Source organism: Nerophis ophidion, linkage group LG05 (assembly GCF_033978795.1).
Source record: "Nerophis ophidion isolate RoL-2023_Sa linkage group LG05, RoL_Noph_v1.0, whole genome shotgun sequence".
In the NCBI taxonomy this organism is placed as follows: domain Eukaryota; kingdom Metazoa; phylum Chordata; class Actinopteri; order Syngnathiformes; family Syngnathidae; genus Nerophis; species Nerophis ophidion.
The window spans coordinates 19,338,853-19,356,534 of NC_084615.1; the positions used below are offsets into that span (position 1 = coordinate 19,338,853).

The 17,682-nt window shown below is 41.5% G+C and overlaps 1 protein-coding gene across 1 annotated transcript in view; it reads left to right on the forward strand.

Moving 5' to 3' along the window:
• LOC133552465 (phosphatidylinositol 3,4,5-trisphosphate 5-phosphatase 2B-like) overlaps window positions 1–17,682 on the forward strand; it is a 58,083-nt gene that overhangs the window by 22,061 nt on the left and 18,340 nt on the right. Inside the window, exons 13-20 of the mRNA XM_061899659.1 lie at window positions 1,735–1,852; window positions 1,950–2,046; window positions 3,908–4,046; window positions 4,164–4,263; window positions 7,872–7,960; window positions 10,764–10,845; window positions 10,907–10,996; window positions 14,732–14,845. Coding sequence (XP_061755643.1) covers window positions 1,735–1,852; window positions 1,950–2,046; window positions 3,908–4,046; window positions 4,164–4,263; window positions 7,872–7,960; window positions 10,764–10,845; window positions 10,907–10,996; window positions 14,732–14,845 — 829 coding nt within the window. The remainder of the gene's footprint in view (window positions 1–1,734; window positions 1,853–1,949; window positions 2,047–3,907; window positions 4,047–4,163; window positions 4,264–7,871; window positions 7,961–10,763; window positions 10,846–10,906; window positions 10,997–14,731; window positions 14,846–17,682) is intronic.

Here is a 17,682-nt window from a genome sequence, read left to right on the forward strand (position 1 = left end):
CTTAAGGCCGACCACAAAGAAGGCCCTGTCTCCCCTGGTTTTAAGCATGGTCTTGGGCACCACGAGCTGGAGCTAGCTCTCGGCAGGAGTGTAAATTTGGATGATGTCCGAGATATACTGAGGTGCCAGTCCGTGTAAAGCTTTAAAAACAAACAGCAAGGTTTTAAAATCAATTCTAAAATGAACAGGGAGCTAGTGGAAACTCTCAAGAAATGGGGTTAAATGCTCGCGTTTCCTGGCTCCTGTTAAAAGTCCTGCTGCCGCGTTCTGGACTAACTGCTACCGGGAGGGAGAAAAAGAAGAAGCTTATCGACTACGGTGTCGCCACGGACTACAAAGGCAGACACGTGCAATTTTTCAGGATTTATGCAGATCCCAAATACAGATCAGCAGGTACCAGAAAGTAAGAAAAGTTTCTTTTGCATAATATTGCAAAACAAAACACCAGATAATATGTCTTACCTTATACACACACCGTAATAATACTCCTATGTTGAAGCACAGTACAATCCATCAAGTGGTGTGACTTCATCGCTTACCAAAGTCCAACTAAAACATTTTGATAGATTTTTGAGCGCCATGTATAATGTTCTATATTTTCAATGAAACTTATAAAATGTTGGTGTTGGTCATATTGCAGTCTACACATATCTCTTATGTTTGACTGCCATCTACTAGTCACACTTATCACTACACCATGTACCAAATAAAATTGCTTCGAGGTCAGTAAGCAAACCCAGAATTATTCTGTACATTAGGTTATAAGGCGGTCCGTTGAGTTAAAATTAAGCTTAAGTGCGCCTTATAGTCCAAAAAATACGGTAAATTAATTATTTTTCGAAAAATTCAAACAAATAATTCCAAGGAGTATGTATTTTTTTATGTATTTTATTCCGATTCTTGGGTTAACGATTTTAATCACGATTTATTTTTGATTCAACACGTTGCTTTGGTATTATTTGGTATACAAATAATGCAATCTTTTAAAAGCAGGTTGCAGAAGCTCCTTTTTGTCACTTACCTATGATTTACTGCATACCTACAATGTTGGCTAAAAAAACATTTTTTAATTTTACTTATAAAAATCCCAGAATTTAATTGATCTAATAAAAGAAAAAAGAGTAACTCCGAGCTAATCCCAGTTTTATAATACTTAAGATATAAATGTATAAAGCAACTGAGAAGGTATACAAATATACAGTTTATTCAATCAATCAATCAATTAATGTTTATTTATATAGCCCTAAATCACAAGTGCCTCAAAGGGCTGCACAAACCACAACGACATCCTCGGTAGGGCCCACATAAGGGCAAGGAAAAACTCACCCCAGTGGGACGTCGACCATGATGACTATGAGAAACCTTGGAGAGGACCACATATGTGGGCAATCCCCCACTCCCTTATTAATAAGTACAATACCAAAAACAGAAAACCAAACATTGATAAATGCAACGGTACCAATAATATGAAGTTAATGTTTTTGATCCATTTTTTTTTAAATTGATTAATAATCCATTTTCTTTTAACTCAATTCTCCAAAATTCTTAATCCAATTGAATTCAGAATAAATAAAAATTGCTATTTAGGTGTGAATTGATTTTTTGAGCACCCCTAGTTGTGGTCAGTCATTATATGAAGTTTGATGTATTACTTTTGCTGCACAAAGTGAACATTGACCTTGCTTCAATTTCACTGTGTCAGCGCTGGTTGTGATGCAGACATTTGTCCTCCAGGTGGCAGTGCAGTCCCTCTGGAACATTCGTCTGGCTGTGTTTGTCAAGCCTGAACATGAACACCGCATCAGCCATGTGAGCACAGCCAGTGTAAAAACTGGCCTAGGTAACACTCTGGGTATGCTCCCCCCCACCCCCCTGTAGACCACTTTGACACACAAAACATGCTTTACGTGTTAAACTGAGAGTTTAAATTGGAAGGGATTTTGTTTTAGGGAACAAGGGAGCGGTTGGCGTGTCGTTCCACTTCAACGGAACATCTTTTGGCTTTGTTAACTGCCACCTGACCTCTGGAAGTGAGAAAGTTCTAAGGTATATTCTGTCATTACACTTCATTTATATACAAAACCCAAAAGCAGTGAAGTTGTCACGTTGTGTAAATGGTAAATAAAAACAGAATACATTTATTTGCAAATCCTTTTCAACTCATATTCAATTGAATAGCCTGCGAAGACAATATATTTAATGTTCACACTGAGAAACTTAATTTTTTTTGCAAATAATCATTAACTTTTAATTTTTCAGGTGGAATTCCTTCCCATTCTTGCTTGATGTACAGCTTAAGTTGTTCAATAGTCTGGGGTCTCCGTTGTGTTATTTTACACCTCATAATAAATAAATGCACCACACATTTTCAATGGGAGACAGGTCTGGACTACAGGCCGGCCAGTCTAGTACCGGCTCTATTTTACTACGAAGCCACGCTGCTGTAACACGTGGCTTGGCATTGTCTTGCTGAAATAAGCAGGGGCGTCCATGACAATGTTGCTTGGATGGCAACATATGTTGTTCCAAATCCTGTATGTACGTTTCAGCATTAATGGTGCCTTCACAGATGTGTAAGTTACCCATACCATCACAGATGCTGGCTTTTCAACTTTTCCGCCTAGAACAATCTGGATGGTTATTTTCCTCTTTCTTCCTGAGGACACAACGTTCACAGTTTCCAAAAACAAATTGAAATGTGGACTCGTCAGACCCCAGAACACTTTTCCACTTTGCATCAGTCCATCTAAGATGAGATCAGACCCAGCGAAGGCTGCAGCGTTTCTGGGTGTTGTTGATAAATGGCTTTCGATTTGCATAGTAGAGTTTTAACTTGCACTTACAGATGTCGCGACCAACTGTAGTTACTGACAGTGGTTTTCCGAAGTGTTCCTGAGCCCATGTGGTGATATCCTTTCCACACTGATTTCGCTTTTCGATGCAGTACCGCCTGAGGGATCCGAGGTCCTTAATATCGTCGTTTACTTGCAGTGATTTCTCCGGATTCTCTGAACCTTTTGATGATATTACGGACCGTAGATGATGAAATCCCTAAATTCCTTGCAATTGCTGGTTGAGAAATGTTCTTAAGCTGTTGGACAATTTTCTTACGCATTTGAATGAATGAATGAATGAATGAATGAATGGTTTATTTTGAGCCATGCAAACAAAACAAAATAATGACATAAAATACAAAAGAAATATATATATATATATATATGTATATATATGTATATATATATATATATATATATATATACATTATATTCACACATACATTGTAAACATTACATGTGACTAATCTGTTGTAGATGTCAAGATTGGCTCAAAAGGAAGTGGGAAGAAGTAAACTTATTAGGTCCCACCCCTATACATATACAATATATATATACAATATATAATACAATAATATATATAATATAATTCAATTCAGTGGTTGCTGCGTAGACGCTATAGATTATCTATATATAATACATTTAAATTCACACACTTACATATGTACATATACATATACATTTGTTGACTAAGTGGTGACCCTTGCTCCGTCCTTGTTTGTGAATGACTGAGCATTTAATGGAAGCTGCTTTCTTACCCAATCATGGCACAAATATGTGTTTGATGAGCATTCCTCAACTTTCTCAGTCTTTTTTGCCACTTGTGCCAGCTTTTTTGAAACATGTTGTAGGCATCAAATTCCAAAGGGAGCTCAAATTTGCAAAAAAAACCCATTAAATATCTTGTGTTTGAAATCTATTAAATTGAATATAAGTTGAAAAGGATTTGCAAATCATTGTATTCTCTTTTTATTTATGATTTACACAACGTGACAACTTCACTGTTTTGGGGTTTTGTACTTCACAAATATATATATCCACGCCTCTCTCCTACCTTGCTTGTGGGGATTTAGGAGGAACCAGAACTTTGTTGACATCCTCAGACTACTTTCACTAGGCGACAAAAACCTTGGCGCCTTTGACATCAGCCTGCGCTTCACTCACATCTTCTGGTGCGGGGATCTCAACTACAGACTGGACTTGGAAGTGCAGGTATATAAAGGACCCCGCAAAAGTACCAAGGATTTTTAAAGCTCTCCTCAGATTTGAGAAAAGACACAAGGGTCCATCTGGCAAAGCAATCCTCTCACCGTCTCTCCTCACCTGCAGGACATCCTGAAGCACGTGTCCAAGAGGGAGTTTGAGGAGCTCATGTGTGCGGACCAGCTGACCCGGGAGAGGCACAAGCGGAAGGCCTTTTTGTATTTCAGTGAGTCCCATCCGTAAATGTGCTTTGGGAGATGCTTTATTTGAAAGGAAAGAATTAAAAATAATCACTTTATTTTTGTAACAGAGCTGTCCATAATAAGTTAACTAACACAAAATATCACGTTATTTATTTATTTATTTGACAGGGACAGTACAATTAAACATTGCTAGCCATAAGTAACTCGTGTCAAAGTACATCAGACTTCTCGCCACAGGATGATTTGCAACCTTTGTCCCTGTTTTGGCTTTTAAAGATAAGTTGAGAAAAGTGAAAAACACTTACTGTATTTTTTGCACCAGAGGGCGCACTGGATTGTAAGGCGCACTGCCGATGAATGGTCTATTTTCGATCTTTTTTCATATATAAGGCATGCCGGATTATAAATTGCATTAAAGGGGTCATATTATTATTATTTTTTTCTAAATGTAAAAGACTTCCTTGCGGTCTACATAACATGTGATGCTGGTTCTATGGTCAAAATGTTGCATAGATGATGTTTTACACATCATCTTCAAGCCGCTTTCTGACAGTCGCTTCAGATTGTGCCGTTTTGTGGGCGGTCAAATTTACATGCCTCCACTTTGACAGCGTCTTCATCTTTGTTGTAGCGGTGTAGCGTGCAAGGACGGGAGTGGAAGAAGTGTCAAAAGATGGCGCTAACTGATTTAATGACATTGAGACTTAACTTCAATCAATAACGGCGCAGCATCTTCTCATCCGGAAACAACAGCAATGCCTAATGTACGGAATAGTTTTGGTTGTGCTTACCGACCTTGAAGCTATTTTATTTGGCACCTGATGTAATGATAAGTGTGACCAGTAGATGGGGGGGGGGTTATTTTTTTATCTTTTGTGTCATGAAAAAGAGAGTTTTTTTGGGTTGGTGCACTAATTGTAAATATATCTTGTATTTTCCATGTTGATTTAATGAAAAAAAAAAAAAATAATTATTATTCTGCGGCCCGGTACCAATCGAGCCGCGGCACGGTAGTTGGGGACCACTGGTCTACATAACATGTGATGATGTTTCTGTGGTCAAAATGTTGCATAGATGATTTTTTTACACATCATCTTCAAGCCGCTTTCTGACAGTCGCTTCAGGGTGTGCCGTTTTGTGGGCGGTCAAATTTACATGCCTCCACTTTGACAGCGTCTTCATTTTTGTCGTAGCGGTGTATCGTGCAAGGACGGGAGTGGAAGAATTGTCAAAAGATGGCGCTAACTGATTTCATGAAATTCAGACTTAACTTCAATCAATAACAGCACAGCATCTTCTCATCCGGAAACAACAGCAACGCCTAATGTACGGAATAGTTTTGGTTGTCCTTACCGACCTTGAATCTATTTTATTTGGACCTGATGTAATGATAAGTGTGACCAGTAGATGGGGGGGTTTATTTTTTTATTTTTTTCCTTTTTTTGTCATGAAAAATGGACGTTTTTTGGGTTGGTGCACTAATTGTAAGTGTATCTTGTGTTTTCTATGTTGATTTAATAAATAAAAAAAAAAATATATATATATATATAAATTAATTAAAAATTCTGCGGCCCGGTACCAAACGAGCCGAAGCCCGGTGGTTGGGGACCACTGGTCTACATAACATGTGATGATGTTTCTGTGGCCAAAATGTTGCATAGATGATTTTTTACACATCATCTTCAAGTCGCTTTCTGACAGTCGCTTCATGATGTGCAGTTTTGTGGGCGGTCAAATTTACGTGCCTCCACTTTGACAGCGTCTTCATCTTTGTTGTAGCGGTGTAGCATGCAAGGACGGGAGTGGAAGAATTGTCAAAAGATGGCGCTAACTGATATAATGACATTCAGACTTTACTTCAATCAATAACGGAGCAGCATCTCCTCATCTGGAAACAACAACAGCGCCTAATGTACGGAATAGTTTTAGTTGTGCTTACCGACCTCAAAGCTATTTTATTCGGTACCTGATGTAATGATAAGTGTGACCAATTTTAATTTTTTTGCTCATGAAAGAGGGATCTTTTTTGGGTTGGTGCACTAATTGTAAATATATCTTGTGTTTTCCATGTTGATTTAATAAAAAAATAAAAAAAATATATAAAAAAATTATTCTGCGGCCCGGTACCAATCGAGCCGCGGCCCGGTGGTTGGGGACCACTGGTCTACATAACATGTGATGATGTTTCTGTGGTCAAAATGTTGCATAGATGATTTTTTACACATCATCTTCAAGTCGCTTTCTGACAGTCGCTTCAGGATGTGCCGTTTTGTGGGCGGTCAAATTTACGTGCCTCCACTTTGACAGCGTCTTCATCTTTGTTGTAACGGTGTAGCGTGCAAGGACGGGAGTGGAAGAATTGTCAAAAGATGGCGCTAACTGATTTCATGACACTCAGACTTAACTTCTATCAATAACGGCGCAGCATCTTCTCATCCGGAAACAACAGCAACGCCTAATGTATGGAATAGTTTTGGTTGTGCTTACCAACCTTGAAGCTATTTTATTTGGCACCTGATGTAATGATAATTGTGACCAGTAGATGGGGGGGGTTATTTTTTTAATTTTCAATTTTTTTTGTCATGAAAAAGGGAGTTTTTTTGGGTTGGTGCACTAATTGTAAGTGTATCTTGTGTTTTCTATGTTGATTTAATAAAAAATAAAAAATAAAAATATATAATTTAATAAAAAATTCTGCGGCCCGGTACCAAACGAGCCGCAGCCCGGTGGTTGGGGACCACTGATCTACATAACATGTGATGATGTTTCTGTGGCCAAAATGTTGCATGGATGATTTTTTACACATCATCTTCAAGTCGCTTTCTGACAGTCGCTTCAGGATGTGCAGTTTAGTGGGCGGTCAAATTTACGTGCCTCCACTTTGACAGCGTCTTCATCTTTGTTTTAGCGGTGTAGCGTGCAAGGACGGGAGTGGAAGAAGTGTCAATAGATGGCGCTAACTGTTTTAATGACATTCAGACATAACTTCAATCAATAACGGCGCAGCATCTCCTCATCCGGAAAAAAACAACAACGCCTAATGTACGGAATAGTTTTGGTTGTGCTTACCGAACTCGAAGCTATTTCATTTGGTACATGGTGTAATGATAAGTGTGACAAGTAGATGGCAGTCAAACATAAGAGACACGTGTAGACTGCAATACGATGGCAATCTGACTCAAGTAAACAAAAAGAAAAAAAAAGGACACCCCCCCGGGCCGCGGGACAAATTATTAAGCGTTGACCGGTCCGCGGATACAAAAAGGTTGGGGACCACTGATCTATGCAACATTTTGACCAAATAAACACTATCACATGTTATGAACACCACAAATAGTGTTTTCAATTTAGAAAAAAAATATATATATTTTATGACTCCTTTAAAGCGCTTTATAATTCGGTGCGCCTTATACATGAAAGAAGATCGAAAATAGACCATTCATCGACAGTGCGCCTTATAATCCAGTGCGCCCTATCGTCCGGAAAATACGGTACGTACAGTATGTGTTTTTTTTTAATGTTTTGAGTAGTTATATCCCTAATCTCCACGCCCAAAAAGCAATAATGTTTTATTCAAGCTATTTTCTGAGCACCATAAGTGAAATGCTTTTGTGTTTGTTTGTTTTAAAAGAGGAAGACAAGATCGCATTTCCACCCACCTATCGGTACGAAAGAGGCTCAAGAGACTGCTACCTGTGGCAAAAGTACAAAACTTCAGGGGTGAGTGTTGTTGTTTTTTCCTTGTTTTTAGCGACACAATATTTACAACAGTGCTGGACTACACGTGTCAAACTCAAGGTCCAAATTTGGCCCGCCACAATATTATATGTGGCCCGCAAAAACCCTGGAAATAATATGTGTTAATAAAATGCTTAATCTTTTCTTACTAAATATAGTTATTCTTTACCTTTTGACTTTAAAAATCATGTACTGCATGCAATCGCCTTTTTTAAAAAAATATTCAACATTATCCAAATATTATATTATCATGTATTCCAAAAATATTTTTTTGTTTAAATAAATATAAATACTCTACCTAAATATCTGCTGGACTTGAGATTTCAAAACAAATTATCAATCAAATTGTACACTATAAAATTGACAATGGATTTTTTGGTTAAAATCCGCCAACTGAGTTTTTTACCGTAAAATCTACTTTGGCACTGTTTTTTTTCATATACTGTAAGACACTAAAAAAAACAAAAAACTGTTAGCTCTATTGCTTGAATTCTTCCACTAAAAACAGTGGTATTGTTTCTCCATTTATTAAATTTTTTATGTGCTGTAAAAACCCACAGTTTTTCCTGTCAAATTCTGCTGACTGAGCTGCCAGTTTTTAAAGTAAAATGTACATTTTTTTTGCAACTCATGTAAAAAGATAAATTAATAATGTACAAACACCGAAACTAGTGAAGTTGGCACGTTGTGTAATTCGTAAATAAAAACAATACAATTATTTACAACTCCTTTTCAATTTATATTCTGTTGTATGTACAGGAGGAAGGAGACAGCACAGATAACAGGGGTAGTATAGCTTTATGTTTTATTACTGTATATATATATATATACAATATATATATGATAACAAACAATAATATAAATAAACTAGAAAATTAAGTGTGACTATGTGTAGGAATTAATTGCTGAGTGTTACCGTGAGTGTTAAGCGGGAGGCAAGTCCAAAAGGGCAGGGCAGGCTCAGGAAGTCGGGGGCGATAGAGAGGCGTCAAAAGGTCCTTGTCCACAGGGTCCAGATCCAAGAGGGGCAGCCAGAGAACCAGAAAGGAACAACAGGGAAGACGAGACACACAGCTCCTCACGCGGGAACTGGGATTTGCTGCAGGAACGACGTGACACAGGACGACGCACAATGAAACACGGAGGAGAAAACATGGAAAGGGGCAGGATTGCATAGAGCATGTAATACGGATTACTGTACAGGACAGGTAGCTAGCTAGGTTCTGGGATAGCTTTGGCAGGTGTGCAGATTGCAGATTGTTTGCAGCTGCCGGCTGCAGCCGGAATGGCGCGTGCAAGTGCGGTCTTGGAGGCGCAATCAGCAGATTGGCATGCGCCCGGGCCGTGACATATTCAATTGAGTAGACTGCAAATACAAGATACTACCGGGTTTGGGAGGACATCTTGCCCCAAGTGGAGGAGTTTGAGTACCTAGAAGTCTTGTTCACGAGTGAGGGAAAAGTGGATTGTGAGGTCGGTGCGGCGCCTTCAGTAATGCGGATGCTGTATTGATCTGTTGTGGTGAAGAAGGAGCTGAGCCGGAAGGCAAAGCTCTCAATTTACCGGTCGATCTACGTTCCCATCCTCACCTATGGTCATGAGCTTTGGGTTATGACCGAAAGGACAAGATCACGGGTACAAGCGGCCCAAATTAGCTTGGGCCTATCCCTTAGAGATAGGGTGAGAAGCTCTGTCATCCGGGAGGAGCTCAAAGTAAAGCCGCTGCTCCTCCACATTGAGAGGAGCCAGATGAGGTGGTTCGGGCATCTAGTCAGAATGCCACCCGAGCACCTCCCGAGGGAGGTGTTTTGGGCACCTTTGACCGGTAGGAGGCCACGGTTAAGACCCAGTACACGTTGGGAAGACTATGTCTCCCGGCAAGCATTGGGAACGCTTCGGGATCCCCTGCGAGTGGCTTGGCAGAGGGAAGTCTGGGCTTCCTTGCTTAGGCTGCTGCCCCCGCGACCCAACCTCTGATAAGCGGAAGAAGATGGATGGATGGATGAACAAGATACTCGATGTTCGAACTGAGGACTGGAGGACCAAATCAGTTCAACAATTACCCTGTTCACCTGCGAGATGTTCCAAATAAGTGTTTGATGAGCATTCCTCAACTTTCCCAGTCTTTTTTGCCATTTGTGCCAGCTTTTTTGAAACATGTTTAAGGCATTTAATTCCAAATGAGCTAATACTTGCAAAAAATAACAAAGTTTTCCAGTTGGAACATTAAATATCTTGTCTTTGCAGTCTATTCAATTGAATATAGGTAGAAAAGGATTTGCAAATCATTGTATTCTGTTTTTATTTACCATTTACGCAACGTGCCAACTTCACTGGATTTGGGTTTTCTATTATATATATATATATATATATATATATATATATATATATATATACATATATATATACATGTATATTCATATATTACTCATTGTTAAACGCAGCCCTTTGAGGGCAAGCATAACTGCGATGTGGCCCTCAATGAAAAAGACTTTGACACCCCTGGTCCAGCCCCTTCATTCTGAGGCACCGCTAAAATAAGAAGGTGCAATAAAAATGTTGTGCTGCACTATAAAAGTAACTGGTGTAGAAAGATGACTTAACACACATTCCATGTGTATTAGTGACTCTGCTTCAAGTATTGTTATGTGTAACATAAAACCAGTGACAGGAACAGCAGCTGCCACCATGACTAAAAATAGCCCCTCAATTGACACACACAGGAATTTCAAGCGGTTTGGAAATATCCTCTGCAGCCAATAATTCAATAATTGTATTCTTTTAGGTGCGGGTCAACGTTCCGTCGTGGTGTGACAGGATTCTGTGGAAGTCGTACCCGGACACACATGTTCTCTGCACGGCGTACGGTGAGACTTTGAATGAAGAGATGAAAATGAGAGTTTGATTGACACAGCCGTCTATGACCAGGATGCACAGATGATATCTTCACCAGCGATCACTCGCCTGTTTTTGCTACCTTCCAAGTGGGCGTGACGTCACAGTCCAGCTCCAAAACAGGTGTGCCATTTAGGACTTTTCATACTCATACAGTCGTGGTCAAAAGTAAAGAACATAATGTCATGGCTGTCTTGAGTTTCCAGTAATTTCTACAACTCTATTTTTTTGTGATAGTGATTGGAGCGCATACTTGTTTGTCACCCAAAAAAATCATGTTAGGTTCAAACACTGAACTATCTATTCAACAAGACAAGAAGCAAGGAATCAAACACCTTCGTACAATGTCACCCTACCGCTCTGAGGAAAGGGTTCCACGCGCCTCCTCATTTATTTGGGCATTTCCTGTCAAGTGAAGTCAAATCAAGTCAATTTTATTTATATAGCACGTTTTAAACAACTTAAATTGAACCAAAGTACTTTACAGGTTAAAAAAAGCATAGAGCAATTGAAACAGAAAACAAACAAAGAACATAAACAAAGAATGAGCTGAACAAAATAGTGCAAAAAGGGTCGAATAAAAAGTAAACACTTTGCTAAATAAAAGTCATAGTAATAAAAAGTGTGACAAATACAAAAAAAAACTAAAGCGAAGAGGTGGAGGGGTAGGACTAGAAATGGTGGCCTAGTGGGCAGACTCAGCTCAGGTCAAAGGCCACCGAGAAGAGGTAGGTCTTAAGAAGGGTTTTGAAAACCCCCAGGCTCTGGGCTGACCTATTGTGGAGGGGAAGGCTGTTCCAGAGCTTAGGGGCGGCAACGGAAAAGCCTCTGTCCCTTCTGGTCTTTAGCCTGGATCTAGGGACCGCCAACAGCAGTTGGTCAGCTGACCTTAGGGCTATGGACGAGGTATGAAGATGCAGAAAGTCGGTCAGGTATTGTGGGGGGTGCTGGAGCCTATCTCAGCTGCATTCGGGCGGATGGCAGGGTACACCCTGGACAAGTCGCCACCTCATCGCAGGGCCAACACAGATAGACAGGCAACATTCACACTCACATTCACACACTAGGGTCAATTTAGTGTTGCCAATCAACCTATCCACAGGTGCGTGTCTTTGGAGGTGGGAGGAAGCTGGAGTACCCGAATGGAACCCACGCAGTCAAGGGGAGAACATGCAAATTCCACACAGAAAGATCCCGAGCCAGGGATTGAACTCAGGACTACTCAGGACCTTCGTATTGTGAGGCACATGCACTAACCCCTAGGGTGATCCCGGGTCATAAACAGTTCAAACAAAAAGGTGCTTGGAGCAGTGTCAGGTTTGCCTCCTCTCTGCTTGTAGATTTCGGGTCCTGATAAGGTTCTTCCTGTGGCTGTCCAAGATTTGAGAAACCGACACCTCTTCGGCACATTCCGTCGCACACAGTGAAGGTTTACAAGCGGTCCGCCTTTTGCTTGATAAGATCAAAGACAGCTTTAGTCTGCACGCCGGGCAACCTGAACTCATAGTAAACATGTTGTGTGATAATTTATATACAATTATTCTAACAATTCATGAAGTTTGGTTATTTTTGTTGATTTATTATGTTTCTATTTTGTCTCATCTGACATCACGTGGACAAAGAAAAGACCTTCTGGAGGAAAGTTCTGTGGTCAGATGAAACACAAATACAATACCGAGCAATATGTTTGGAGGAGAATAGATGAGTGTGACGGACTTCCTGCCATCCTCGTGTGGGCTGCAAGGACCATGGATGCAAGACACCTCGTAGCAAGGTTGACACTTGTTTATTATTTAAATAAACTGCGTTGTTGTGTCCCAGTCGGTCGCGCGGGCTCATCTTTTCTCGGGTCGCCCTCGTCGCTTTTGTCGTCGTCGTGTGCTGCAGTTCCTCCTCCGTCTTCTGCCACGCTCGTTCCTCCCTCACCCTTTTTATGCTGCAGCCGCAGATGCAGAGATTGTGAGCAGGTGTGTGTTGTACGCACTTGACTCGGATTGCCGCTGCCGTGCTGCTCTGCGTGCGTCACGTCACGCCTCTCCTCTCCGCCGCATGCCCCGCCTCCTGGCCTCCATCTTGGTCAGGACCGCTCCTCTCAGCCCGCTGTCGGCTCGTCAGCTGCATCTCTCCACAGTGAGAAAACGCAAGCTATCCCCTGCTGCTGAGAAAAAATTGGTCAGGATGTTCAAGAGTCAACCGAGAACCACCAAAAAGCAGGTCTGCATTGAATTGGAAGCTGCTGGATCACAGGTGTCTGCGTCCACAGTCAAGTGTGTTTTGCATCGCCATGGACTGAGAGGCTCCCATGCAAGAAGGAAGCCCTTGCTCCCGAAGCTACACCTTAAGGCACGTCTAAAGTTTGCTGCTGATCACATAGACAAAGATAAGACCTTCTGGAGGAAAGTTCTGTGGTCAGATGTAACAAAAATGGAGCTGTTTGGCCACAATACCCAGCAATATGTTTAGAGGAGAAAAAATGAGGCTTTTAATCCCAGGAACACCATTCCTACCGTTAAGCATGGTGGTGGTAGTATTATGCTCTGGGCCTGTTTTGCTAACAATGCAACTGGTGCTTTACAGAGAGTACACGGGACAATGAAAAAGGAGGATTACCTCCAAATTATTCAGGACAACCTAAAATCATCAGACCTGAGGTTGGGTCTTGGGCGCAGTTGGGTGTTCCAACAGGACAATGACCCCAAACACACATCAAAAGTGGCAAAGCAGGGGTCTCAAACACGCGGCCCGCTGCCCGCACCTTAGTATGAAAATGTAATGTTGGTGCGGCCCGCGAGTTTTAAATGAATGGCGCCTTACATCGTCATATTTGCATACACTCGATTTTGCCGGGAGACTCCCAATTTTCAGTGCCCCTTAAGGAGTAATCATTCTCCTGAATTTCACTCAAATAGATAGATAGATAGATAGATAGATAGATAGATAGTACTTTATTGATTCCTTCAGGAAAATTAAAATTCCAGCAGCAGTGTACAGAGTTGAGATCAATTAAAAAAAAAAAAGTAAAAAGTAAATAATGGGGGTTTAAAAGGAAACAAAATAGAGAAATATTATAAAAAGAATAAAAACAATGGGAATACAAATATAACAGTAAAATAAGAATATAACAAGACAAAGTAGGCAGTAGTGACCATGTTATGAAAACGTATTGCACTGTTAATGTTTTTGCATCCCCTGTCATCCTAGTACCCCCTGCCCCCCCGTCCCAGAGAGGAGTTGTACAGTCTAATGGCGTGTGGGACAAAGGAAGTCTTGAGTCTATTAGTCCTGCACTTGGGATGAAGCAGTCTAGCACTGAACAGGCTCCTCTGGCTACTGATAACGCTATGCAGAGGGTGACTGGCATCATCCAGGATGCTTATTAGTTTGTCAACAGTCCTCTTCTCTGCCACCGTCACCAGTGAGTCCAGTTTCATTCCGATTGTAGAACCGGCCTGCCTGATCAGTTCCTCAAGTCTGGAGCTGTCCTTAGATGTACAATAGTAAGTAAATAGCAATAGTAAGGGGTCACCGTGGAGGCGCTGTCTTTAACGTCCTCTTCAACCTGTACGAACAGCGTGCCGGCCCATTTACATGATGTGTTTGGCTTCTGTAGACGCAGTAAGAGACTGCAAGACATAGTTGGCCAACAGCCACACAGGTCACACTGAGGGTGGCCGTATAAACAACTTTAACACTGTTACAAATATGCGCCACACTGTGAACCCACACCAAACAAGAATGACATACACATTTTGGGAGAACATCCGCACCGTAACACAACATTAACACAACAGAATAAATACCCAGAATCCCATGCAGCCCTAACTCTTCCGGCCATGTGACCGGTCTCATGTCAAACAGATCCATGCTCAGGCGTGGAGAAGGCCTGGATCGAACTTGAAGGCATCGAGGCCATTGTGAAGACGGCAAGCAAGGAACGCTTCTTCATCGACTTCTCCTCCACTTGCCTTGAAGGTACAGTACAGTCTTCTTGAAAATATACCATCAAAGCCTTTGTACCGTATTTTTCGGACAAGGATTATAAGGTGCACTGTTGATGAATGGGTCTATTTTAATACTTACACTGGATTATAGAATGCACCTTGTTTATGTGCCTCCACTTTGACATAGTCTTCTCCCGCCGTCTTTTGGTGTAGTTTTCAGTGAAGTGTGAAGTGAATTATATTTATATAGCTCTTTTCTCGAGTGACTCAAAGCGCTTTTACATAGTGAAACCCAATTTCTAAGTTACATTTAAAGTAGTGTGGGTGGCACTGGGAGCAGGTGGCTCAAGTGTCTTGCCCAAGGACACAACGGCAGTAACTAGAAAGGAAGCAGGAATCGAACCTGGAACCCTCAAGTTGCTGGCATAGCCACTCTACCAACCGAGCTATGCCGCCCTATTCCATTGTGAGTTTACTGACAGATGTAAGTTAGAACCGTATGCTACTTTGTATTAGAAATGGCAACAGTGCCATTTTGTCCCCAAACAAGAGGCGAGAGGACATAAATGGACTACAATGGCGGACGCACGCAAAGACCCTCTGGGTAGATTTATACGATTTATGGATAATCCGGTGACAGTGGTCCCAACCGGTGATGTCGTTCGTTTTGAGGAAGCCCCCCTCTCCCTCGTGGACTCCCACTATTATGTTAGATCCACTATGGACTGGACTCTCACAATTATGTTAGATCCACTATGGACTGGACTCCCACTGTTATGTTAGATCCACTATGGACTGGACTCTCACTATTATGTTAGATCCACTATGGACTGGACTCACACTATTATGTTAGATCCACTATGGACTGGACTCTCACAATTATGTTAGATCCACTATGGACTGGACTCCCGCTATTATGTTAGGTCCACTATGGACTGGACTCTAACACTATTATGTTAGATCCACTATGGACTGGACTCTCACACTATTATGTTGGATCCACTATGGACTGGACTCTCACTATTATGTAAGATCCACAATGGACTGGACTCTCACTATTATGTTAGATCCACTATGGACTGGATTTTCACAATATTTTGTCAGACCCACTCGATGTCCGTTGCATTTGGTCTCCCATAGAGCGGTGGGGTTATGTAGACCACTAGGAAGTATTTTGTATTTAGAAAAAAATGATAATACGACCCCTTTAACACGGCTTATAATCCAGTGCTCCTTATGTAAGAAAAAAAGATGTTATGATCCGCTGCCCGATCAAACTCTGATTGGATTTTTGAGTCATTTGTGTTTTCTGTTGGTTTTGGACTCTTTCGGTTCCTGTTTGTGCACCTCTGAGCTGGTTACTATAGTTACTTTTTTTTTCACCTGCCACTTGTTCCGGGCGCGCACCTGTGTTTTGTAACCACTGACAGTATTTAAGCCTGCCTTCTCCGGTCAGTCAGCCTGGCTTCCTAATTTGCTTTATGCTACAGATGACGACGTTTGATTCCTGCTTAATACCTGCTAGTTTCCACGCTAGGCTATTTTGCTAGCTCACACGCTAGCCCATTTGGTTTGTTGCTTTGAGTGCTCTGAGCACGTTTTTCTTTGTTCTGTCTGATTTATTACTTAATAAATCATTTTCCTACCTGCACGCTGTGTCCGAAGCCCGTCTGCATTTCTGGGAGAACGAGCCCCACATCACCATGCGCCCGGGTCGTCACAAAAGAACGGAATAGACCCACTCATCAGCAGTGCACCTTATATTCCGGTGCGCCCTACGGTCCAGAAAATACGGCATATAAAGCGCACCGAGTTATAAGATGCACTGTGGATTTTTGAGTCATTTGTGTTTTCTGTTGGTTTTGGACTCCTTCGGTTAATGTTTGTGCACCTCTGAGTTGGTTACTATAGTTACTTATTATTTTCACCTGCCGCTTGTTCCGGGCGCGCAGCTGTGTTTTGTAACCTCTGACATTATTTAAGCCTGCCTTCTCCGGTCAGTCAGTCTGGCTTCCTAATTTGCTTTATGCTACAGATGACGACGTTTGATTCCTGCTTAATACCTGCTAGTTTCCACGCTAGGCTATTTTGCTATCTCACAAGCTAGCCCATTTGGTTTGTTGCCTTAAGTGCTCTGAGCACGTTTTTCTTTGTTCCGTCTGATTTATTACTTAATAAATCCTTTTCCTACCTGCACGCTGTGTCCGAAGCCAGTCTGCATTTCTGGGAGAACGAACCCCACATCACCATGCGCCCGGGTCGTCACAAAAGAACTGAATAGACCAGGGTTGTCAAACTCACATAAAGAGTGGGCCAAAATTCTAAACTGAACAAAGCCGCGGGCCAAAGTTGAACAATTTAACCTTTTAATAGGAACCAAAACAAGTTTTGCATTGAATATTGGACAAGCAAGGCTTATATAACTTTATAGTGAAATGCAAAATCAAAGTTTGTTGGTAGCGGGGGTGTATGTTGTAGTGTCCCGGAAGAGTTAGTGCTGCAAGGGGTTCTGGGTATTTGTTCTGTTGTGTTGATGTTGTGTTACGTGCGGATGTTCTCCCGAAATGTGTTTGTCATTCTTGTTTGGTGTGGGTTCACAGTGTGGTGCATATTTGTAACAGTGTTAAAGTTGTTTTTAAGGCCACCCTCAGTGTGAACTGTATGGCCGTTGACCAAGTGTGCCTTGCATTCACTTGTGTGTGTGTGTAGAATCCGCATATATTACGTGACTGGGCCGCCACGCTGATTGTATGGCGGAAAAGCGGACGTGACAACAGGTTGTAGAGGACGCTAAAAGCAGTACCTTTAAGGCACGCCGCCGATATTGTTGTCTGAGTGGAAATCGGGAGAAATTCGGGAGAATGGTTG